This window comes from Ruditapes philippinarum, unplaced genomic scaffold (genome assembly GCF_026571515.1).
Source record: "Ruditapes philippinarum isolate M1 unplaced genomic scaffold, ASM2657151v2 ctg3777_1_1_1_1, whole genome shotgun sequence".
In the NCBI taxonomy this organism is placed as follows: domain Eukaryota; kingdom Metazoa; phylum Mollusca; class Bivalvia; order Venerida; family Veneridae; genus Ruditapes; species Ruditapes philippinarum.
The window spans coordinates 62,100-88,976 of NW_026852477.1; the positions used below are offsets into that span (position 1 = coordinate 62,100).

The following is a 26,877-nucleotide window of genomic DNA, read 5'->3' on the forward strand; positions in this document are numbered from 1 at the left end:
ACTGTTACGGATGATAAGATCCGAACTATTCCGAATGCGTTTGCAGGGATTTAATTAAGTAAAATTGTGAAATATCCTACAATTATTAAAACAATGCCGAAGTTACGGAAACTAGAGATTACACTGAATAGTCCACAGGTTGTATATTATCCTGGACAAGTTATACAAGGACAGGTTATCATAGAGTTAGCCGAGGATATGAAAATGAGAGGTGAGTGATTGATTAGCGGTGTCTGGGGATATCCGTTAAAGGGATATCCGTGTGATTTGTGCACTTTTCGTACTATATACCGCGGACATTACCTATTTTTGCAAAACTTTAATTATCTTCCGTATATTTATGGGGCAGCACGAAATACCCAAATGTTGCCCAAATATACACAAATACTGTCCAAATATACACAAATACTGTCCAAATATACTAAAAATAATGTCAAAATATACTAAAAATAAATGTTTTATACAAAAAAGTGCTGTTTTATTATGAATTACAATAGCCTTCGATCTGAAGGGAGCACTGTTCTAAAAATAGATTTTACCTTATCACCACTTCATCACCTGTACTGACTTTCGGACAAGGGATTAGGGAGTACACATTATACATGATGTTAATCAGCGTACATTTACTTTGTTTACATGCAATATTTTAAGATATTTAATACAATTGTAGAAAGCAAACAAGTTGGAAATGGAATTTAGTGTGAAAAGAAAAGGGACACTACACTCTGTACTTTTTTAAGTTAAATTTAAACATATGTCACAATCTGCTCTGACCTCTATATATATATATCTTTACACCTTGTCAATAAAACAAAGTTTAAAAAATGCACCAGTAATTGGCGATGATTTTAACAACAAATATTTTGTGTGAGACATAAAATAAAAAACAAATGTATTTTATTGTCTATACGTAAACAGTGTATGTTAAATCACGGACCTCAATTGTCAATTCAGGTAAGTATACATGCAAGCATGCATGTACATATACATTATTTCTGATAAAATAAATACTAGAATCAGCATTTTTATTAGCATTTTTCTCAAATTGACATTCAGGGAAAGTATTGCCCCGAAAATTCTTTTTTTTCACCATGTCATCTTTTTTAAACCATTTCAATCATGCTTTATGCAAGTTTAACTCCAGGAACATCATTTCCATTGAGAGAAATGTGAATAAAAGTATTCGTAACCATTATGTTGTATAATCTACATGTAGATTAACCAGTTTCCTTGTCCGAAACTTATCGCTATGTGGCTATTTTTAGAACAGGTCTCTTATCAGTGACATATACGATGCATATCTCAGATCGTTCCCTATTACACATTCACTCAGATAAAATCAAACATACCCAAATATACATTTTCCTATCATTGTGTTTTGAACCAAAATATACCCAAATACAGTATACTCCATTAAAGCTATATTAAATTTAAAAAAAATACGACAGACACTTGTATGAAATTTGAACAAAGTTACACAAAAAAAAAAAATGTAGACATCAAATATTATCATATCTTCCATATCTTTATCTTAAATTGCAAGTATACTCATTTATGAACTTACTGTAGATAAGCAAATGTCACAAGTTTATTTTCTTACAACATCTGAACTGCCCATTTATACGGTATTACGGAAAGAATGAAAGTTATAGCTGCTATTAAGTCATAATATGTTATAAATATTAATTCATTTTCTCATTATAATCTGTATTTTATACGAACAAAATGAATATTGCTATATTTGGGTATATATGGGCTATATTTGGGTGTATTTGGGTATATTTGGGTATTTGAAGTGCCGCCGATATTTGTGTAGCATATTTATATAGGAGGATTGCATATAATTACATGTTTACTACATCTCATTTTTATTAAACAATGAATGCTTTTCATTAGTCTGATTTATAAATTGTAAATACATGTGCTATCTACAACAGTGATCTTAACTTTATTCATTATTTCATGCTAGTTTTGCTAATTACACGTATAAGGTATAGGTTAAGTAATAGAAAGAGCACCGAAACACAAGGCTATCTGATTTGTACGAGGGGGCGCTACCCCGAGTATAAATCAGATTGCCGAGTGTTTTGGTGTTCTTTCTCTTTTGTATCATAGTCAAACATAAAAACACGTTCCCTGTTGTCACAGTTTTAAACCCCGGGAAAAAGTTACCAATTACCTCAGATTGCCGAGTGTTTTGGTGTTCTTTCTCTTTTGTATCATAGTCAAATATAAAAACACGTTCCCTGCTGTCACAATATGAAACCCCGGGAAAAAGTTACCAATGAACGAGCATCTGAATATGATATTTCTGCCGCGACAGAAATATCATATTCAGATGCTCGTTCATTGGTTACTTTTTCCCGGGGTTTCATATTGTGACAGCAGGGAACGTGTTTTTATATTTGACTATGATACAAAAGAGAAAGAACACCAAAACACTCGGCAATCTGATTTATACTCGGGGGCTATGCCCCCTCGTACAAATCAGATAGCCTCGTGTTTCGGTGCTCTTTCTATTACTAGTATGCATTTACAAAATTAAAATTGGTCATGCGCAGCACAGCCGAACGACCAATTTAATTTTGTAAATACATACTAATAAATTTTAACCGGCTTACTGTTTTAAATTATTTTTATTAACAGTGGACTTACTAGACTGATAAGCAGTTTGCTGATTTTATATGAAAGTAAATGTGTTACGATTCTTTTGAAATACTGCAATCCTATAGTGGGAAAAAAAATAATTTCAAAAACTTACTTACATGTTTGTTAGTTTTTAATCCATTAATGGCATTTTTTTCCATAAAGTTTATAAATAAAGACTTGATATTAAAGTGACATTATGCTCATTTTTAGCTCGACTATTCGAAGAATATGAGAGCTATTGTAGTCGCCCCGGCGTCGGCGTCGGCGTCCGCGTCCGCGTCGGCGTCTGCGTTGGTTAAAGTTTTTTGTAAAGTCAAATATCTCAATTATTACTTGAGATATTCAATTGAAACTTACAATACTTATTTATAGTAACAAGGTACATCAGATTGACAAGTTGGATAACTCTGCCTACAATATTGACAGAATTATGCCCCTTTTTAACTTAGAAATTTTGGTTAAAGTTTTTTGTAAAGTCAAATATCTCAATTATTGCTTGAGATATTCAATTGAAACTTACAATACTTATTTATAGTAACAAGGTACATCAGATTGACAAGTTGGATAACTCTGTCTACAATATTGACAGAATTATGCCCCTTTTTAACTTAGAAATTTTGGTTAAAGTTTTTTGTAAAGTCAAATATCTCAATTATTGCTTGAGATATTTAATTGAAACTTACAATACTTATTTATAGTAACAAGGTACATCAGATTGACAAGTTGGATAACTGTGCCTACAATATTGACAGAATTATGCCCCTTTGGAACTTAGAAATTTTGGTTAAAGTTTTTTTGTAAAGTCAAATATCTCAATTATTGCTTGAGATATTCAATTGAAACTTACAATACTTATTAATAGTAACAAAGTACATCAGATTGGCAAGTTGGATAACTGTGCCTACAATATTGACAGAATTATGCCCCTTTGGAACTTAGAAATTTTGGTTAAATTTTTTTTGTAAAGTCAAATATCTCAATTATTGCTTGAGATATTCAATTAAAATTTAAAATACTTTTTTATAGTAACAATGTACATCAGTTTGCAAAATTGCATAACTCTGCCTGCAATATTTGCATTATTATTTGCCTCTTTAAAACTTAGAAATTTTGGTTAAAGGTTAAAGGTCTTCAAAGATATTTACTTGAAACTTTACACATGCACTTAGGGTCATAATTGGAGGGTCATAATTGTATGTCACTGACCAAGTTCCATAACTCTATCTTGCATTAAGGCTGATTCATATCCCCTTTTCTACTTAGTCTCTTGGTTAATTTTTACATGCAAGTTTTACATATCTCAATAACTATTCAAGGTATTTATTTAAAACTTCACATATGCATTTAGGGTCATAATTGTAGGTCACTGACAAAGATCCATAATTCTATCTTGCATTTAGGCCATAATTCTGATTTTTTGTCATAACTATGCACCTTTTTAGGCTTAGAAATTCTTGGTAAACTTTTTGCTTGTAAGCTGTTATCTCAATAACTACTGAAGTGTTTGTGCCTTTTTTTGGGACAATTTTATGCATTCATAATAATAAAGCAGTGATTTACTTGATAAAACATCTTAATAACAAGCCTTTGTACCTTTCTGTCAAATTTATGTATTCATAGGTAATTAGTATTATTATACTCAATAAAACACCCTTGTGACATTACCTTCCGAATAGTCAAGCCAATACTGTATAATAACACTCTCTCTAAGGCCTATAACATGAATTTATCCAAAAAAAATTAGACCTTTTGTGAACTTAAAAAATTTAACATTATCAAGGCTCTTTTACTATCAAGCACTTAGAATAGTCGAGCATGCTGTCCTACAGACAGCTCTTGTTTCATTGTCAAGTTAAGTTGAATTGACTATATATTTCAAAAGGGTGAAATTAGCCAACAGTTGATGCTGGAGAATGTTTTGGATACATTATAAATCTGCATAAAATGTAAAAAGACTGCCCCACACATTTAATAAATTGAATGTCACAGGTAAATTCTGATAGATATTTATAGAAAATTTCTTGGGCCACACAAATTATTTTCGTTCATACAATGTAAATTATAAAATTAAAGGGAATTATGTCTAAATGTAAACATATTTTGACTGCCACCTATTCACTCAATATATACCCATATATGGGCATAATGTCACTTTAAGTCATTTTCTCTCTTTTTTCCCTCTGTCTTTAATGTTGTTTTTTATATAATTTGACTTATCACACTTTGGAACTTTATGATAGATAAATATGTTATCTTGAATAAAACTACTGAACTTTGAAATGCATATATATGCTTTCCTTTAATTTTCAATGCACATAATCTTAAGTGAACCTGGGTAAATAACTAGGATGTTAATTGAATAAATAATTGTGATCACTGAGTGTCCGTTTGTCCATCCTGTTACATTTACAATACCTACCCACTCGGACAAAGTTCAAAAATTTAGTTACTTGTCTTAAATTATTGTGAATGAGGTCTTAATTTTTTACCCCACAACAGTATACAGTCAACATATCAATTTGCAATTTGTAAAAAATAGCAGGAAAAATAGCATCACATTTAAATTTATATATTTTATAATTCTATTTTCTGTTGATATTTCAACTACAAATGTATTTAAAAAAAAATATCCAGAGTCAGTGGCCTATTGTCATGATGATTCTAACTACCATAATCGTATTTTATTAAAAAAAAGAAACGTTATTGTGAGTGGCAGTCTTTGTAAACACAAAGTTGATGTTATTTGTTCCTGGGACCAACCAGTACTTAATTATCAATGAGTGAAAAGTTTTTTGCTTACAGAAATAAAGACTTTCCCCTTATAGTATGCATCATTACAATATTAGTAAGATTTGCCTTGCTAGAGACTCTTTGAACTCACCAGGTTCTATAGAATTATAAACTTGTGTCTGATCCTACATGTAAATGTATTAAATTCTGTTTTCTATCTTAATATATGTATATTGCTATTTGCCAATATACAAAATGTAAATAAAACACAATCTGTATACTGACTTTGCTCACCTGCTGTAAGTGGTATTTGTACATACACAAACTGCTTTTTTAAAGGTACATGTGCTAAATTTAATACTACAAGGAAGAGAAATGTTGATTAAATCACATTCTTTAACCGATTCATAGGCTGTAAACATGATGATGTTAATCATATCATGAATATTTTGATTGAAGAGAATTTATGAGAAATTTGAATAAGTAAGAAAAAATTGAAATAATGTAATTGAATATTATAAGTTTAAAGTTAAAAATCATGACCCTCCTGGCAGAATTGGTTAACATATTACCTGGTAAACCAATGGTTTACATATTTAATACAATATTGAAAAGGCAGATAATCCTAAAAACATTTTTTTTCAAAAGTTATGCACCTTTTCTAAAGAAATATCAAAGGTTTTTCTTTTCAAACTTTCAATACTTGTTCAGTATCAAAATTAAAATGCATTTCAAAAGGGCAGGCAACCTTTTTGCCCAGTAATTTCCTTTTTCATCATTTGGGTTTAAACCTTTTTAAGCTACATTTCTCGATAGAGTCCTACTTGCCACGTTTTTTGCTAAGAAAATCTTCCAGTGGTTATATCTTGACAATTTAGTTAAATCATTAAATCTGTTCAACAAGAAGCTGACTGGTGGTTTGACTGCATGAAGAGCTCGCATTTTTATCTGGTGATATAATATACATGTATACGCATGTATATGTAAATAAAATGTGAACCTTTTCAGGCATTCATATTCTATGCAAAGGGAAAGGACACATAGAATGGGAAGATGGGGACTCAACAACTAAGGATTCAGAAACATATGTAAATGTGATGCTCACACTTTATAATGGCAATGGTAAGAGTTCTCATTTTTATTGTTATAGCAAAATTACATTTATGCATTTTGCTTTAATGGTTTTAAGGTGTGCGTGTGAAATGCCGTGGAAAAGGTCACATATATTGGTCGGAAGGATCAGGGGACAACAGACGGACATATAGTGCCTCGGAAGATTATGTTGATGTTGTGCTACCACTCTATGGCAATGGTGAGAGTGGAGTTTATTTATTTTATTTTTTTTTACGCCTAAAGAAACTTTTGGAAGTATTGTGGTATAGTGTTGTCCATTGGTCTGTCTGTCTGTACTACCAAAAAGGGATAGAGGGCCATCTAAATGTAAACAGAACAAAAGAAAAAAAAAAGAATTCATTAATATAAATCCATAACAATAAAATAAGGGGCCAAAGGCCCTCTATCAGACAAAAAATAACAATAGAAATGGCTTCTTATCCCAATTTGGATGCACATCCTGTCTGTCTGTCCATACAAACACAGAGGTACTTGTATGACTAGGAAAACAATAGGTAATAGTACATTTTTTATATGCCCGAAAGAATTTCGGGCATATTATGTTATACCCCCTGGCGTCCGTCTGTCCGTCCGTCCGTCCGTCCGTCCGTCCGTACGTCCGTCCGTCCGTCTGTTAGCAATTTGGTTTCCGGAGCATAACTTAAGTTCCATTTGGCCCACAGTATTCAAACTTCATAGGATGATTGCCCATATTGGGTAGAAGACCCCTATTGATTTTGGGGTCACAAGGTCAAAGGTCAAGGTCACTATTAGCTAAATACTGAAAATGGTTTCCGGAGCATAACTTAAGTTCTATTTGACCCACAGTATTCAAACTTCAAAGGATGATTGCCCATATTGGATAGAAGACCCCTATTGATTTTGGGGTCACAAGGTCAAAGGTCAAGGTCACTATTAGCTTAATACTGAAAATGGTTTCCGGAGCATAACTTAAGTTCCATTTGACCCACAGTATTCAAACTTCATAGGATGATTGTCCATATTAAGTAGAAGACCCCTATTGATTTTGGGGTCACAAGGTCAAAGGTCAAGGTCACTATTAGCTTAATACTGAAAATGGTTTCCGGACCATAACTTAAGTTCCATTTGGCCCACAGTATTCAAACTTAATAGGATGATTGCCCATATTGGGTAGAAGACCCCTATTGATTTTGGGGTCACAAGGTCAAAGGTCAAGGTCACTATTAGCGAAATACTGAAAATGGTTTCCGGAGCATAACTTAAGTTCCATTTGGCCCACAGTATTCAAACTTCATAGGATGATTGTCCATATTGGGTAAAAAAAACCCTATTGATTTTGGGGTCACAAGGTTAAAGGTCAAGGTCACTATTAGCTAAATACGTAAAATGGTTTCCGAAGCATAACTCAAGTTCCATTTGACCCACAGTTTTCAAACTTCATAGGATGATTGTCCATATTGGGTAGAAGACCCCTATTGATTTTGGGGTCACAAGGCCAAAGGTCAAGGTCACTATTAGCTTTATACTGAAAATGGTTTCCGGAGCATAACCTAAGTTCCATTTGGCCCACAGTATTCAAACTTCATAGGATGATTGTTCATATTGGGTAGAAGACCGCTATTGATTTTGGGGTCACAAGGTCAAAGATCAAGGGATGACTATCACCTTTAAACTGGAAACAGTTTTCACTCAATAACTCAAGTATTAATCGAACTACAGCTGTAAAATTTTATAGGATTAACAGCTTTATACCCCTGACGTCTTGGTGTCCATCCGTTTTAGCATTTTTACTTACAAGATAACAACTTGATGGTGGTGCTTTGAAAACAGCAACTGCATATATACATGAATGTTCTTCAGCTATAAAGGAGGATTGCTTTTTGAAGGAAGTAATACTGTATTTAATTCCAATGTCTTCCTCACAAAAAGAAAGAGTACTTTCGGGCATATAATGCTCCGCCTAGCGGTGCTCTTGTTTTTTTAACCTGTTCATTCTGATTTCACTTTTGTGTCTTTTTTAAGGCCTTGTGTGACTAAAAATGACTAAAAAGATCAAAAGAAAAATCACATAAGTACCATTTTGTAAGTATGTCAGTCCTAAGACAATTGGTTTCCACAGGATAACTTTGAAGGGTTTCAATGACTGTGTTTATATTTGGCATGACTGTGTTTAGTGTTTATATTTGGCATGACTGTGTTTAGTGTTTATATTTGGCATGACTGTGTTTAGTGTTTATATTTTGCATGACAGTGTTTATATTTGGCATGTAAGCATGACTGTTCTTTCAAATTCAGGTTTAGTTATATTTGGCTGCAATCAACTGATTATTAATAGTTATGCCCCTTTTTACGCAATTTATAACTGAAATTATTGGTTTCTAAAGGATTTCAGTGTTTTTGTTTATATTTTTCATGTACACATGTATATATTATGTATCAAAACTCATGTCAAGTCCAATTTTGTCTGCAAACAGCTCATTATTAATAGAGCTATGCCTCTTTTTAAGCAATTTTTTAGTGAAAATTATGAGTGTCTGCAGCATAAGTTTTGAAGGATTTCAGTGAATGTGCTTATATTTGGTGTGTAAGTATGTTATATTAAAAAACCTTGTCAAATTTGATAAAAACTAGAAATGTGTCCAAAGGACACGGGTGCCCACACACTCAACTGATTTGTCAATCTTATGTCTCTAGTGAGGTGTGGTGTATTGGAATAGATGTCACACTACCTATCTAAAGGTCTCTGGTTCAATTCCTTGCCAACACCACGTTATGAATTTTTTATTTACTTGCAAGAATTAATTTGAAATTGTTTTACTACACTTGGTTTTAGAATACCTTTTAAGTGGCGTTTTTATACACAATTATATTTTTTTATTTCATTACAGTATCTTTCAACGGTTCTCTTTGTGACTTTATGTAATATTATATGCTTTATGCTTTAGGGCATACACGTAATAAAGGCAGTTATCAAAAATACTACACTGATAGTATACATAACAAAAATATTTGCAATAGTTTCTAGAGAATGCCAGTTTTATAATTAAAAGAAAAGAGAAGTAGCTGAAATAGGATTCTAACCTACCAGTTCACACCCACAAGTGAAACCCCTTTACCAACTGTGCTAAGAGAAATCTTAAATTTACACCATTCTAATGTCACCGGCCTCTCAGCTTCCGTATAACAGTATAAGGTTTGTAGGTTTGAGTAATGACAAAACTAGTTCATAAAGTTTATAATTGGGGTTTTATATAATTACTTTATCAATAAATATGATAAAGAATAAAACAAATCTGAAAATATAAAGAAAATAACATTATACAAACATAACATATAGAATTATCATTTGACAGATGACAGCTGTCAAAAATGTAAACAAACGAAACAATATACATGTAGGTGTGATGGCGCGTTACAGTCCGCTAACAAAACACAAAATTGATTTCGTTAATACTATTACATTATATAATTATCAAACTTAAGATTTACAGTATATTTAGAAATATGTTTATAAAATACAAAAATCTTATTTACCTGAATAAATATTTAATATATCCAGAGATATTTGGTATTTTAATTTGCACTATAAAAAGCGTATACAATTTGAAAAACGGGTTTGACTAGAAAAGTAAATTATGATTGGTTGAAAAGTGTCACGTGTATAAACAGATCAAAGATTAGTTATTGAAAATATCGGGAAAGACTACGGAGTACAAGTCGGGTCATGATTTACAAATAAACCAAGACAACGGAATACAACGGATCGTTTTTCTCATTTTTTTCCAGTTATTTTTACATCACAATTTAGATTTTGTATACCAGTACCAGGAATACGACTTTCGCTTCCATTCTAGACTGCGTGCTTACATGCGGTCTTATAACGGATGATGCTAATTAAGAATACACCTAAAGAAAATTCTTCCAAACATGGATGAAATTCTAAGAACATTTAAAATCAGCCATCATAAAAAACAACAACAACAAAACCCAACTTACATAACGGTGTAACTACATGTACTACTATAATATTTATTCATAGAACCCCATATTTTACTTTCTGAAAAAAATGTATATTTTAATTATATAAGAAATCTGTTTACCAGGAAATTTATTAATTATAAAGATAAAGTGTTCCGTTTTTATGATTAGAAAACATTTTTATCTTCCTCAGTATTTGTTGATATTATTAATATGTTATGTATTCATATATCAAAATAATTATCTTACCTTGCCCTACTCGACAAGTTCTGTTTTCATTTTCTGTGACTCAACTCAACAAGTACATTACCTAATGAAACCCCACGAAAATCATGAGAATTTTCAAATAACACCTGATTTGTGAACGAATGAATTACAAGAGCGTAGCGGATGGTATCTTTGCTTGGCTTTGGAATGCTTTCTTAAACATGATAAAATACATAAATAATATGTTTCTTGTGAGTAATATTAATAAATACTGAGCTAAAAACTGATGTATGGATAGAAAAACAGAGGAGCATGTAGGTAAGATAGTTACCGCACTCGGAATAGGTCTGCATAGTATTTACAGACCCGATGCCTTTTAAAAACCTCGATCGCTAAGCTCTCTTGGTCTTCAAATCACCACCTGGGTCTGTAAATACTATGCAGACCTATTCCTTGTACGGTAACTATTACATACCGACTTCAGGGTCAATGGCAAGAGTGCCAGGTCAATGTTGTTGGACAATACCATGTAACTAACAAATCTGTACTGTTACAGGGTAACAGTATTTTTTGACAGTATAAAATCTGGTCACATGGTCTATTTTTTAAAGAAAATAAAATAAAGTTATCATAAAAATCATCACAGTTATTGTTTGTGGAAATAAAATACTAGTAAATAGCACATGGGTTTTTGAGTAACAGTAAATTTAATATCATCCCAAGAAAAATATTGTTATCCGAGGCGTACAAACAAACGCAAGTGTTATTTATATACTGTTACCCTCAAACCCATGTGTTATTTATATAATATTCATGACAAGCATGTACAATGTGTACAATGTTTTAATTCTACTAAAAATTTTAGCTTTGTTGCACTGTCGATCTGTAGCCTCAATTTGTGGTTTTATAAGTATCTTCTTTTTATTTTAGCTGGTGAAGATATTACCCTACATGCTGGGAACCATTTGTTCCCATTTCAATTTGTACTTCCCATTAATATACCCGGGTCGTTTGAGGGGAAATCCAGTTGCTATGTAAGATACTGGCTGAAGGCAAATATAGATCGACCATGGAAGTTTGATCCTGAATACAAGATGCTGTTCACTGTTGGCTCAGTTTTAGATCTGAACACTCAAGCAAATGCCATGGTTTGTTTATATATTTATTATTATGTTTATTGTATTGGCAAAGAATGAATGATTTGAAATCTTCCATACTTTAAAGAATCGGTATTCTCAGGAAAAGTTTAAATTGATTTTATGTTCACTATATTGAATTTACATAAAACATGTGCTTTGCTATTGTAATGTAAGACCACTGTTTTTAAATTGAACAGATTAAATATTAAACTCTTAAATCAAATAGGTAACTGTTTACCTTTTATTCTTTTATTGAGGTACAGATGATTATCAACAAAAGATAATTAAAAAAAAACATGTACCTTACATTTTATTTAGTGTTTCACAAAATCATTTATGAATTCTATTTTTATAAAGATGGAAACAATAGAATAGGTCATACATGTTGTATATACAAATGAAAGTTGAAACTGGGACATACAATAACGTACTATATTATGTCCCAGGTTGAAAGTTTTTGTCAAATTTTACATTGAAACTAACTTACTGTTACTATTGACAGCAGCAGTGAAACAATTTCCTAATGAAATATATGCATTAATCTAACAGATCCATAGGGAGTCTGATTGTTGCATTTTAATAAATAATTAACAGAAATAGCTGGAAAATGTGACTGTTAAAATCCCATATAACTGATAATGATATATGTATTAATGTGAATGCTACTTGTATGATCTATTAAGTTTATTAAGTTATGAAACTTGTTGAAAAAAAGTTGAAAAAAAACCAGTATGTAACATTTATGCATTAGACATTATGAATTTATTAATGAATCTATTGATACATAATTATACTTTTATACAAAAGTGAGCTAGAAAGTCTGCCTACTAAGTATATCTAAAATTCTATCGAGACATTTAAATTCAAAACGATTTTGAATGGTTTTATCAGAAGAACTCATTCATTAAAAGGAAACAATAGATAGACTATTTTGTAACAAATTTTTATGAGGTGACATAATTTTACTTAAGATGCAAATTACAGGCAAATATACTTGTTATGAAGACCAAAATATGCATTCCAAATATTTTGATAATTATTATTTCTTCTTGCAGTCACCACAACAAAGTAATGACTCTAAGACAGTTTGTTGTTGCTGTTGTGAGAGCCAGCCAATCACAGCAACATTTCGTATTGACAGGACAGGCTACGTGCCGGGAGAATCTATTTGTTGTAATGCTGAGATAAATGAGGGCACTGGTAGAGGAGTCCACAGTTCAAAGGTCAAACTTATGATGGTAAGTTACAAACACAACAGGTTCATTTTGTATGTTTCAAAATTAGCAACAATCAACTTCTTATTTTTAGCTCGACTATTCGCAGAATAATCGAGCTAATGCAGTCACCCATTTGTCGGCGTCGGCGTCCCAGTGATTAAGTTTTTGCATATAACTGGTATCTCCATAACTACTGAAGGGTATGGATTGAAACTTCACACACTTGTTCCCTGTGATTATCTAAGATGATAAGCACAAGTCCCATAACTCTGTTTTGCTTTTTTACATAATTATGCTCCTTTTTGTACTTAGAAATTCTTGGTTAAGTTTTTGCGTGTAAGCTGGTATCTCCATAACTACTGAAGGGAATGGATTGAAACTTCACACACTTGCTCCCTGTGATTATCTAAGATGATTGGCATAAGTCCAATAACTCTGATTTGCTTTTTACATAATTATGCCCCTTTTTCGACTTAAAAATTCTTGATTAAGTTTTTGCGTGTAAGCTGGTATCTCCATAACTACTGAAGGGAATGGATTGAAACTTCACACACTTTTTTCTGTGATTATATAAGATGAATGGCACAAGTCCCATAACTCTGATTTGTTTTTTTTGTGCATAATTATGCCCCTTTTTTGACTTACAAATTCTAGGTAAATTTTTGCTTGTTAGACGTTATCTCCATAACTACTGAAGGGTTTGTACCTTTTTGGACAATTTTATGAATTCATATAGGTAAGCATTATTATACTCAATGAAACACCCTTGTGACAACTTTTTGAGTAGTCGAGCGTTACTGTCCTCCGACAGTTCTTGTTAAGAATTAAGATTACAAATTTTTGTTGGCTTTGACTTGTTTTGCTGCCCTAACAGGGTCCTAATTTAATTAAATCCAATCAAAGATCGAAGCAAGGTTCTAACCTAGAAAGCTTCTGATATCCTAAGGTTCTGACTTAAAAAGATCCTGATTTGATAAGGTCCTGACTCAGTTAGCTTTATTTTACTACTGCAAATTACATTGCAGGGGTTTTAAGTCCAATCTGACTGTTAATATGTAAATTTCCTCTGAGGGCTTAATTAAGCAAAAAAAAACAACTATGGGTTTTATTCTTAATTTACGTGTGCTGAAATGTTTTAGAAAACCACTTACCGCACTCATGGTGGCTCTAAGACGAAACAGACTACAGAAGTTGCCCGTCTAGAGCATGGCAGCATTACACCTGGAGGCTCGGATATTTGGAGTGGTGAGAGGATTCAGGTGCCACCAGTACCTCCATCTTTCTTACCTTACTGCAATATCATAGAAATAGACTATTACGTAGTGGTAAGCAATATTTGGTAATCATATTTTTTTTACAATTTAATGTAGCATGATTAACTGCAGTTCTAGCTTGTAAAGGTTCTCTATTATTTTGACTTGTATTTAGTGATGAATTAATACTTTTGTTATAGTATCAATTTGAAAACCAAATACATGTACTGTGGTAGTAAATGTTAGTGTTACTCTTTGCCTTAGACACACATGAATGTTAATTGTTTGACCCATTTTAAGCTGTATTTGTCTTCAACTATCCCCAAGAAAACTATACGTTTAGCTTAAATTTATATAAATTTAGTTAGTTAATCTTTTCAGAGCAATAACCTCTGTAAAATCAATTATGTTGTGTTTTGTGAATAATGTTTGCTAAAAAGAGAATTTAAATGTAGTAATAGGAATGTAACACTTCTTGATCAATGGAGGTATGTTTGAAGTAAGGTTGTATACATTTAACATGATTAATGAATATGGAGTTATAAACCTTTGGATAGTTATTAGCCCTTACTTTATGCTAACCACGGGTAATAATATTTCCCCCGGGATGATATTTTTACTGTTACCCACAAACCTATGTGTAATTTATATACTAGTAAACATTTAACATCATTAATGATTCTAGTTATGAAAATCTTAAAATGTCTCTTAAATATCACATTAGCCGCCTCTGTGGTCGAGGGGTTAGAGTCTATGACTTCTAATCCAGTTACCTCTCTGGCGTGGGTTCGATCCCCGGGAGATGCTTTGGTAGTTAAGCGCGGAGGAAGGTAGTCTAGTACTGGTGTAACTCTCCAGGAACGATGGTTAGGAAACTACCCGCCTATATGACTGAAATACTGTTGGAAAACGGCGTAAAATGAAACAAACAAACAAACAAACAAACAAATATCACATTGATAAGAAACTTAATTGTTTTCCTAATTGAAGTGTAAGGTTCTGCCTGAAACAATGGAGCTGGCAACCCCATTGATTTAATTTTATCTGTTTATTTCTCTAAGTCACAGTGGACTGTTTCACTTTTGACATAGAACACAAAATTGACCATGATAAGCGTAAAATTGTAGAGTGTGGGTATAAACCATGTTAATAATCACATGATATGTTACATACTACATAGATTTACCAGTCTTACAAGTTAATGGGATAGAGAACCATTGGATTTCCAAGTTTGTGTACACTGACTGTGTGCAGCACATGTCATTGTTGTATTGATTTGTTGGAGATGATACTTATTTTTGTTATGACAGCATTTACTGTCTGCTCCTGGTGGAGTGATATTATTGATAAACTTGACTGTTTGATCATATTTGTACTTAATCAGAATAATTGATAACTGATTAGATATTTGCTAACCGGTGTGACTGAAGTGCTGAAACAAAGTTGTACTTAATATAACCATAGTCATCAAAACAAACTTGAACAAGAGTGGGGGAATGGCCTAGTGGTTAGCGCATCAGACTAGTAATCTAATGATCGCTTGCTGTATGGGTTCAAAGCCTGTCTAGGGCAAGTCAGTGTTTTGAAAGTTTGTCTATAGCTTCCTATAGCTTTGTCTATAGCTTATAGCTTCCTACACAATCAAAGTAAAAAAAAATTCTGTATAAATCAAACATAAACAATGCTAGATTGTTTTTTAATTTCCAGCTAGCTGTTGATGTCTCGGACACACCATTTGATCTGACATTAGAACTTCCTGTGGTTATAGGTTCTATACCTCTACAATCAGTTGTAAGCCAGTACATGCCTCAGATGCAGCCAGGAACCATCACTAACCAACCAATGGGATTTAGTGCTCCTGTGAACTTTGACCTACGTAAGTTTTATATTTGAAATGACCTGTCTTGTTTATTGGACTATATTTGAAAATAGTTTCTTGTATGCTGAAGAAGCTTCAGGACGTATTATTGTATCGTGCTTGTTTTACGCTCTACAGATAGTAAATAGACGGCCGCCAAACTTTAAACAGAGCAAAAGAGAACTAGAAAAGACCACAACAGTTATGAAGAAATCTGATAACTATAAATATATAGGTTACTTTGCAGTATACAAATATACATGTTACATCAGTTTATAACTCTGATTACTATAAATAGAAATGATTTTGTAGGTGTCCATGACCGAGTGGTTAAGGTGGTTAACATCAAACCACTTGCCCCTCACTGCTGTGGGTTTGAGTCCAAACAAAGACTGTGTATTCTCTCATGTGAGGAAGCTATCATTCTAGCTTACAGAACGTCAGTAATTCTACTTAGTACTGAGTTGTCAATAATTTTGTGCCTGAAATAATGCATGGAAGGGCACCTGTCTTTCTTCACCAGTAAAGCTGGAAAGTGCCCCCCCCCCAAAAATAAAAATAAAAATAAAAAAAATAAAATAAAAAAAATATATATATTTATAATAATTTAACAATTCTTAAATAATTCATTGCATGCTTCCACATTAGAGTTAATTAAATAAAAGATTTTACTGTTTTATTAATACATGTTTTCTGTGTTATTCAATCTATACAGCACCACCAGCCTATCATGAGTGTGTCTTCGGAAAGGTCGATACAACAGATGATGATGATAAAAATGCCGGAGGGAATATGAATTACGCCCCATCCTACACCTACTACGACTGGATGAGTCAGCCTCCAGCCCCAGCCCAGTATTAGTTCATTTGACCAGCATCACCACAAAACCAACATAATGGGTTTGCGACCAGCAGGGATCCAGACCAGCTTTGGCGTCCGCGTAGTATGCTGTTCGCTTTTAATTTCTTTACTTGTTATAGGGTCTGTAAGTGAACAGCATGGATCCTGATCAAACTGCGCAGATGTGCAGGCTGATCTGGATCCATGCTGGTCGCAAACACATTATGTTGGTTTTGTTGTGACGCGGCTCATTTGATGCTTACACAACATGACAGATCTGTTACTGCTTTAGGTTCTTGTTATTAAAACTGTACATCATTCTCTAATTATTTTATGTGAGAAAAGTCTTTGTGCAATAAAGTGTTTGGTGAGTGAAAGGACTTTGGAAAGGTCTTATATTTTTGCTCAAACTTTTTATCTTTCTACATTGTTTTACAGTTTTGTTAATTTCCATGACATGTTTTTAACTAAGTATGTGTGTTCTTTCTAGAACTATGTCTAATAAAATATTTTTTTATGAAATATTCAATGGTAAAATTAGGTGGTATCTGTAATCCAATGATTGATTCTCAAACGGGTTGTTAACATAGAATATCTCTATTATGTAACAAAGATGAATAGTGTACATGTATATAAACAGAATGTTGTTAAACAACATATGCTTCTGTTTTTAAAAGGTTTTTACTTTAAAGCAATGAGTTTGTTACATGTTTGGAAACTACTTGATAAAGTTTAGAAATGTTCAATTACTTATTTTGAAATTTTTAGAGTATACATTAACAATGTAACTTTTATCTATCCTCATGAAGTTCATGATTTTATATTGTCTGTTCCATTTAGTTCTTGTTTTTTAGCTCACCTGTCACAAAGTGACAGGGTGAGTTATTTTTATCGCTTTTCGTCCGGCGTCCGGCCATCGTCCGCCCGTCCGTAAACTTTTGCTTTAAGTGACATCTCCTCATAAACCACTGAGCCAATTTCATCCAAACTTCACAGGAATGTTCCTTTGGTGGTCACCTTTAAAAATTGTTCAAAGAATTTAATTCCATGCAGAACTCTGGTTGCCATGGCAACCAAAAGAAAAAACTTTAAATATCTTTTTTTAAAAAAACATAAGAGCTAGAGCTTAGATATTTGGCATGAAACATCTTCTAGTGAGTGTATACCAAGTTTGTTCAAATAAAAGCCCTGGGGTCAAAATTGGCTCCGCCCCTGGGAGTCATTGATTTTCCCTATATGCATATAGTAAAAACTTAAAAAATCTTCTTTTAAAGAACCGTAAGAGCTAGAGCTTAGATATTTGGCATGAAACATCTTCTAGTGAATGTCTACCAAGTTTGTTCAAATAAAAGCCCTGGGGTCAAAATTGGCCCGGACCCAGGGGGTCATTGATTTTCCCTATATGCATATAGTGAAAACTTAAAAAATCTTCTTTTAAAGAACCCAAAGAGCTAGAGCTAAGATATTAAGCATGAAACATCTTCTAGTGAGTGTCTACCAAGTTTGTTCAAATTAAAGCCCTGGGGTCAAAATTGGCCACGCCCCGGGGGTCATTGATTTTCCCTATATGCATATAGTAAAATCTTAAAAAATCTTCTTTTAAAGAACCATAAGAGCTAGAGCTTAGATATTTGGCATGAAACATCTTCTAGTGAATATCTACCAAGTTTGTTCAAATAAAAGCCCTGGGGTCAAAATTGACCCCGCCCCAGGGGGTCATAGATTTTCCCTATATGCATATAGTAAAAACTTTAAAAAATTTCTTGTAAAGAACCAAAGAGCTAGAGCTAAGATATTAAGCATGAAACATCTTCTAGTGAGTGTCTACCAAGTTTGTTCAAATTAAAGCCCTTGGGTCAAAATTGGCCCCACCAAGGGGGTCATTGATTTTCCCTATATGCATATGGTAAAAACTTAAAAAATCTTCTTTTAAAGAACCATAAGAGCTAGAGCTTAGATATTTGGCATGAAACATCTTCTAGTGAATGTCTACCAAGTTTGTTCAAATAAAAGCCCTGGGGTCAAAATTGACCCTGCCCCAGGGGGTCATAGATTTTCCCTATATGCATATAGTAAAAACTTAAAAAATCTTCTTTTAAAGAACCCAAAGAGCTAGAGCTAAGATATTTAGCATGAAACATCTTCTAATGAGTGTCTACCAAGTTTGTTCAAATAAAAGCTCTGGGGTCAAAATTGGCCCCGCCCCAGGGGGTCATTGATTTTCCCTATATGCATATAGTAAAAACTTAAAAAATCTTCTTTTAAAGAACTCAAAGAGCTAGAGCTAAGATATTTAGCATGAAACATGTTTTAATGGGTGTCTACCAAGTATGTTCAAATAAAAGCCCTGGGGTCAAAACTGGCCCCGCCCGGGGGGGGGGGGTCATTGATTTTTCCTTATATGTGTATAGCAAAAGCTTAAAAATCTTCTTTGGAAAAACCCCAAATAGCTAGAGTTTAGATATAAAGCATGAAATATCTTTAAGTAAATATCTACAAAGTTTGTTAAAATAAACGCCCGGGGGTCAAAACTGGCCCTGCCCCAGGGGTGACATTGTTTTTAACTATATGTGTATAGTAAAATCTTTAAAAATCTTCTTTTAAAAAAGCCAATGAGCTAGAACTTAGATGTTTAGCATGAAAATCTTCTTATGGGTGTGTACCAAGTCTGTTCAAATAAACAAATAAAAGCCCTTGGGTAAAAATTGGCCCGGGGGTGGGGGGGGGTGCCTATATACAGGTGAGCGACCTCAGGGCCATCATGGCCCTCTTGTTTGTTTTTCTGATAAATCTACAACATTACTACCTCTATAATTAGGAGGGGAAAAATGTCCGAGAGGCTAATTGTCAGGGATTCTGTATTGTCATCCCAACTTACACAGAATTAATAAAATGGACATTTTATACAGGAAATGGTTATACCAGGACAATAAATCTTACCTGTAATTAATTAGATGTTATACTAAGTTCTCATTTATATATTTTTTAAAAATCTGCCATTTTAGGCCATTTGAATATATGTCATGAAGTATCCTGTTGAAACCTGTGTTATTTCGTTTACAAAAATCATGTGGTAGCCACATTTTTCTTGAAGTTTAGATATTTAGTATGGAATAATAATTGTTGGAAGGTTAGTGTATTGTCTAAGGTTAGTGTATGTTTTAGGCACAGTTGAACAGTTATCAGTTTTAATCCGCATAAAAGCTTCTATTATTATTTTGATCCTAAAATTCCAAATATAAGAAGGCAGTGCCCTGCATTGTTCTTCAAGTCTGTATAAAATAAGTTATGACAATCTGAGTATGAAAAGGCATGATAGCTTGTTATTAACATGCAAGGAATAGAATATTCATTTAGGGGTTTATACAGTAAAACTTAAATGTGTCAAGTTTTGATGTGTTGATTTCCCTGCCTGTTTCCTATTTATTCTTATAAATACATGTATTTATGTCCCACTTTTCAATGTTTTTAAAATGTCCGTAAAGAATAATTTGTGTAGAAAATAAAACAAAGTCCTTGAATTGTTTTATTGACTCCTTTAAAGGGAGACACAGGCAAAATTTTCATTTCTTAGTTTTGAAATTTTCATTCATTATTCTGTAAATGTCCTCAAAATGAATACACTAAACAGTCAAAGGAACAAAACTTTTCTCCATATAAAGAATAAAATGGTGTTTTTCTAACTTGACCCGCGTGGGTCAGGTTAGAGCGCTAAAATTTCACAATAGTTGTCACTCTGTACTCTGGACGCGTTAAAAAACATGTCAAATCAATTACTTAGACTTGTTTCAATCATACAATATCCACAATATTTGTTATTGTAACTTCCAGGGTTTGTTCAAATCGCATGACTTGTTTTTAAACTATTCGGTGATTCTGTTCGCGTCAAAATTTCGTTCAACATATATAGATATATTTAAACTTCAAACCCAAAATATATAGAATTTATACAGAAATTCATGTTGGGACTTTAAGAAATGTCATTTTAGGGTGATTTGAGTACAGAAAATCATTTTTATATTTTTGCCATTATTTTGCCTGAGTATCCCTTTAAATCTCAAGATATATTTCAGGTCGTTTCTAGCAGTGATAATGATTGCTATTTCAACATGTAAGACACTGACAGATATTAATTAGACAGGTGCTTGTTTTATCAGACTCCTTTATAGGGGTACTTAGGCAAATTGATGATAAAATATCGAAATGATCTTATGCACTCAAATCAGGCTAAATGATATTTTATTAAAGTCCCAGCTTGGATTTCTCTAAAATTCTATATATTTTGGGTTTGAAGCATAAGTTAGGAAAGCACCATTTTATTCTTTATAAGCAAAAATGCTTTGTTCCTGTGACTGTCCAGTGTATTCATTTTGAGGACATTTACAGAAAAATAAGTAAAAAAAAAAAAAAAAAAAAAAAAAAAGAAATGAAAATTTTGCCTGTGTCTCCCTTTAAATTTGGTAAGAAAATGCTTTTTTTGAAATCATGTTTAACTCCTGTGAAACTTTACAAATAGTTGCATTTTGATTATTTCTACTGTACATGATATGTTGGTTAGTAAAGTATCCGATGTCAAGTGATAATCATGGTGGTTGTGTTTTAAAAAATTCTCTTCAGTTTTTCCTATGGATCATGATGGTAATCACATAGGATATATTTTATATGGTTAATTTATCACCCTTTCCTTTTGAATGCCAGTGTCTGCAAGTGTTCACAAAAATTACTGAATGTCTACTTTATTATACTATGTAATGAAAGAAAATATGTAAGGTATAAGCTTTGCACACACATGTTCTTGTATATGTAAATACAATTGTTCATGTCATTGTGTACTTATTACATATACGTGTAATTTGATGATAAATATTGTTTTTTTGATATTATTTTGATATGATGAGCTTATAGCTATTACAGGTGAAATAGTTGGGGTTTTTATTCATAATCTGTGCAATAATTTTGTTCTCATTTTCTTATGTTCTTATTTTCATGTCTAGAGTGACAGAGAGCTAGAGAGAGGGAGGGACAGAGAGTTTTAACAAACAGTGTCTTGATTATTGTCTAACAAAATAATTTTATAAAATTTTAAAATAGAAAATTTAATATGTTGTTTCCAGATGTTTTCTTACGGTCGATTGTCAAAACAATTGTAACCTAGAATGTCCCAGTAATTAAAAACATACATATTGTTATTGTATGTAAATCAAATAAAATGTTCTGGAATAAAATAATCAGCTGCTATTTTAAGTAAGGTTTTAACTATTTAGCAAAAAAATTAGGCATGCATTATTTGCTTTAAAAGGAAATGTACCACCATATCTCTTTCAAACTGGTATTTGGAATATCCTTTTCAAAATCTAAATAAAACTGTTACACACAGCAGGTGGCAGATATGTAGTTTAATGTACACTTAAATGTTTCTGTTTTATCTAAGGAAACTGAATAAAACAGTCCCTATCAAAATATTATTTTGCTAATTTTAGTATCTGAATAATTTCTAGGTTTACTTGTCAAAATAAAACATCTTTTTTCCAATTTAGTTACATGTATTTTGATATAAGATTTTTATGAAGATACAGACAAATAATTTACTGATTACAGACATGCCTTATATAGTTTTATAACTTTTAAAATTTGTGCATATATAATATAGACTTGTGGTCCGATTCTGCCTTAGAATTACATTGTATTATGTTTTAAGAATATCCGTTTTAATATTAAGGAATTCCTTATTTTAATAATATATATATAAAGATAGGTTTTGATTCTTATCATTTGTTTTTGAAAATTACTTCAGGCTCTTTACTACATGACTGCATAAATCCATCATTTTTCATTTTGTTACATTTGGAATGACAATGACTACAAGTGTCATCTGTATAAAACCTGGCCTTTCTGCTTATCCAGTCAGTCATAACCAAAGTAACGATGAGCATTAAGATATTCAAAATATGTTCAGATATTTCTTTATGTCCAATTTCTTTTTACTTTTTTTTTTCTTGCCATTTTATATTTGCTTTGTATTGTCTTTACATAACTTTTTTTTCATCTTACACTAAATAAGTCCATGTGACTTGTTATATCCCCGCACAACAAAGTTGTAAGGGGGGTATACTGGAATCAGGTTGTCCGTCTGTCCGGCCGTCCGGCCGCACTAATGAATAGGGATAGGGGGCCATCTAACTGTAAACAGAACAAAAGGAACAATAGAATTCATTCCGTAACAATAGAATAAGGGGTCATGGCCCTCTATTAAACAAAAGAAAATAACAATAGAAATGGCCCTTTATTCCAAATCGGTCGTCCGTCCGGCTGTCCATCGGTTTTTTCATGTCCGCCCAATAACTTAAGATTCCTTTGACCTTTAGTCTTCATATTTGGCATGGAGGTTAGTCATGATTAGTAGATGACCCCTATTGATTTTGAGGTTACCAGGTCAAAGGTCAAGGTCACAGGGGCCTTGACTTCAAAAAGCTTGTCTGTCAAATAACTTAAGATTCCTTTGACCTACAGTCTTCATATTTGGCATGGAGGTTAGTCATGATTAGTAGATGACCCCTATCGATTTTGACGTCACCAGGTCAAAGGTCAAGGTCACGGGCCTTGACTTCAAAAAGCTTGTCCGCCCAATAACTTAAGATTCCTTTGACCTACAGTCTTCATATTTGGCATGGAGGTTAGTCATGATTAGTAGATGACCCCTTTTGATTTTGAGGTCACCAGGTCAAAGGTCACAAGGGCTTTGACTTCATAAAGCTTGTCTGCCCAATAACTAAAGATTGCTTTGACCCATAGTCTTCATATTTGGCAATGAGGTTAGTCATGATTAGTAGATGACCCCTATTGACTTTGAGGTCACCAGGTCAAAGGTCAAGGTCACAGGACTTGTCTGCCAAATAACTTAATATTCCTTTGACTCACAGTCTTCATATTTGGCATGGAAGTTAATCATGATTAGTAGTATGCGGGGGTATTCACGCCATGATAGTGGCAGTTCTAGTTATTTCTGATTAAATGTTCTTTGTTTTGTTAACTTTTGTAGGTTTTCTTAATGTGAATAGTATGTTAAACTAACTGAATAAGTACAGTATGTGCTGAAATAGTTCAACATTGTACCAGTGAAGTTAAAATTATATCAATAAAAAAGTATTATAATAATATGCATAATAAAAATCTTTACCAATGAGTAAATCATGTATCTGTATAGTAAAATATGTACCATTTTAGTAAAATATGTACATGAACCTTTATACTAAAATATGTACTCGTATAGTTACTGTAAAATATGTACCAGTATACAGTAGTAAAATTATAATAAATACATATATAATTATATATAGATACATATGTACCAGTATAGTAAAATATATACATGTACCAGTGTAGTATAAGAAATATCAATTAAGTAAATGTTAATTGGTATGAAGTAGTGTGAATAAAGATTCATGGAAGTTTGCTCTTTAAATTGCATAATCCTAAAGATTAATCCTTTTTCTGGTTTATTGATTTTTATGTAAAATGTGGTATAAAATGTGGTAGCTTACCATGATTTGGTTGGTCTGTATGTCCATCATATGGACATACTTCACTTCTTCTTTGTCCCATCAATAATTTGAGAAGGAATAAGCTTTGGTTAATGTAATTAGCCATAGTCATTTTGTGTCAGCAGTCAAGGTCTCAATGGCATTTGTTTACTATTGATTAGATATTTGTTTATGGTCAATAACTTTAATTACAACTATGAAACTTGATATTCGGTTACATTTTGATGATTTGAAGTGAATTGTACCTGCAACATCCATTTTTGTGTCAAAAGGGTAAAGGTCAGTGTTACCTTTAATTTGAAAATATCTCGATATTCAGACAAAGGGCAAGTTTACTATCCAGCTCAGAGTAAAGTGGGCAACCTGCTTCTGGTACATATTTTGTTATACATTTTGTATAAGAATTAATATGGTTATTAAAAGTTTTATAATTTGATTTTGTCATCCATATTTTATGAATCTTATGCATTTGTTTAAACATTCGTATACTATTTTTTCGTTGATTAGAGGGTAAACTAATAAAGTTCATTCCATGCAATATATTTTTGTTACCAATTTAAACAATAGGAATAGGAATTGTTGCTGCTTCTGATATATGATACTTTAACATTTACCTAGCTGGAACTGAAAGTGATGAGCCTTGCCACCAGTATAGAGACAGGCTAATCTGTACATCCATGCAGTCTGACCAGGCTCTATACTGTTAGATGACAAACCTTAAATTTTTATCTTGATGAAATCCTTAAATTGACAATAGGCTCCAAAAATGGAAGCTGGACAAGACTTTCTTTGAAGAAATTCCGCAGAGTGGGTATATAAAACCTTTTTCCCAAAGTTTTGATATGTTGAATAATTGATGTTGTAAGTTTTAATAATTTTCTAAAGCTTGTTATAATGGATGAATATTCACATTGAAATAATAATATGATAATTATAGGATGTCAGTCTGTATTTTGTGCCTAGACCACGATAGCTTTCAACAAGGTTTAGGTAATTAAACACCAGATGGAGCTTATATTGCTATTATGATACCCTAGTCTGTGTGTAATCCACATTTTATACCATATCCATAGTCTGGTCTGTATGAGGCAAGACATGATAAAAAATGATGGTATCTTAGAATGTCTTTTTACTTGACTAGGTGTATATCCGTAATGCTATTGTTAAAACTGTTTTTATATAATTCTATTTTTTAGACTTTTTTTTTCATAACTATTTTACATTTATGTATTGTATAATGTATTCTCAATTGTGATGTTAAGGCTGCATTTTATCAATTTTATTAAAACAGAAATAGCTATATTTTGTCATTTAAAAGGGTTCTTATTGACTCCCATTCTTACTGTGGTGTCTGGACGACTAAAATGAGTGTTGTAAGCGTAAATGACTGCAATATCGTTGTGGGGAATTTGTATGTACAATTTCTGTTTGCATGAAAAACTCCATCTTTGGGTAATTTGAACATCAATAGAAAATCAACAACTTGGCTTTATTATAACAGTACATGTGACTATATTCTTATATTATCGAACAGATGTTTCCGTACGAATTTTATCTCTCCTTTTATTAGATAATTACTTTTTTATAAACGTCAGAACGCTGTAACAGTAGAGGGTTGTTTAGATGGGAATATACCACATTTGCCTTATTTTAGATATTCACAACTGTAATGTTTTAATTGCCTATGCAACAAGGCAAATATATTCTTCATATTTTGCATGTTAAAATCCATATACGAACATTTGTTTTACCGTGGGGTGTTCTTTCTAAAATAATTAATTTATGAACAATATTTGCTGAGATTTTCAATACTATTAAAAAAGACTAATGAATCTGTAGAATGTTTGGTTTTAGCCCAACAACAAAATATTTTTACCTATTTATAAAATGCAGCTTTGATATTAGTAGAGATTGTGGGCTCTGCAATGGAATTTGTTTCATACCATTTATATAATGAGCTCTGAAACTTTCATAAATTAAATGTTTGAAGTCAAGGGTTTGTTATGTGATGATACTGACTCAAATTAGTTCTCTATACGGCATTACTGTTGCTAAATATTGTTACTTTCATATATACAAGTAAAATAAAATACTGTAAACTGAATGATTTCCTTTGTTGTATATTTTATGTCACACAGACACAGTATAGGTCATTCGGCGACGTTCCAGCTTTACTGGTGGAGGAAGACCTCGGGGTGCCCTTCCGTGCATTATTTCAGGCACCAACGGCCACCGATGTACCGTAAGCTAGCTGGATAGCTTCCTCACATGATAGAATCCAAAGTCCCTGTAGGGATTCGAACCCACCGCAGTGAGGGGCAAGTGGTTTGAAGTCAACGACCTTAACCAATCAGCCACGGACGCCCCTTT

General features: G+C 32.6%; 1 protein-coding gene across 2 annotated transcripts; it reads left to right on the forward strand.

Moving 5' to 3' along the window:
• On the forward strand, window positions 1-26,611 carry LOC132714313 (arrestin domain-containing protein 3-like). 2 transcript variants are annotated; one of them, XM_060697164.1, is made up of 7 exons: window positions 1-211; window positions 6,388-6,501; window positions 11,590-11,807; window positions 12,854-13,036; window positions 14,155-14,340; window positions 15,976-16,144; window positions 16,842-26,611. In XM_060697164.1, exons 1-7 carry the CDS (start codon window positions 94-96, stop codon window positions 16,985-16,987), a joined length of 1,134 nt encoding a protein of 377 aa, XP_060553147.1. In that variant the 5' UTR covers window positions 1-93; the 3' UTR covers window positions 16,988-26,611. The 2 variants fall into 2 exon arrangements, with proteins under 2 accessions (XP_060553147.1, XP_060553140.1); XM_060697157.1 differs by lacking the exon at window positions 6,388-6,501 and adding an exon at window positions 6,569-6,691 and having other exon boundaries at window positions 4-211.
• The last annotated feature ends 266 nt before the right edge of the window (window positions 26,612-26,877 follow it).

What these genes read in the sequence shown, in the direction of transcription:
- LOC132714313 (XM_060697157.1), top strand. Translation starts at nt 94, where the DNA reads ATGCCGAAGTTACGGAAACTAGAGATTACACTGAATAGTCCACAGGTT. An exon ending in ACACTCAAGCAAATGCCATG is followed by an intron (nt 11,808 to 12,853) that starts GTTTGTTTATAT and finishes TTCTTCTTGCAG; the next exon opens with TCACCACAACAAAGTAATGA. An exon ending in TCCTGTGAACTTTGACCTAC is followed by an intron (nt 16,145 to 16,841) that starts GTAAGTTTTATA and finishes CAATCTATACAG; the next exon opens with CACCACCAGCCTATCATGAG.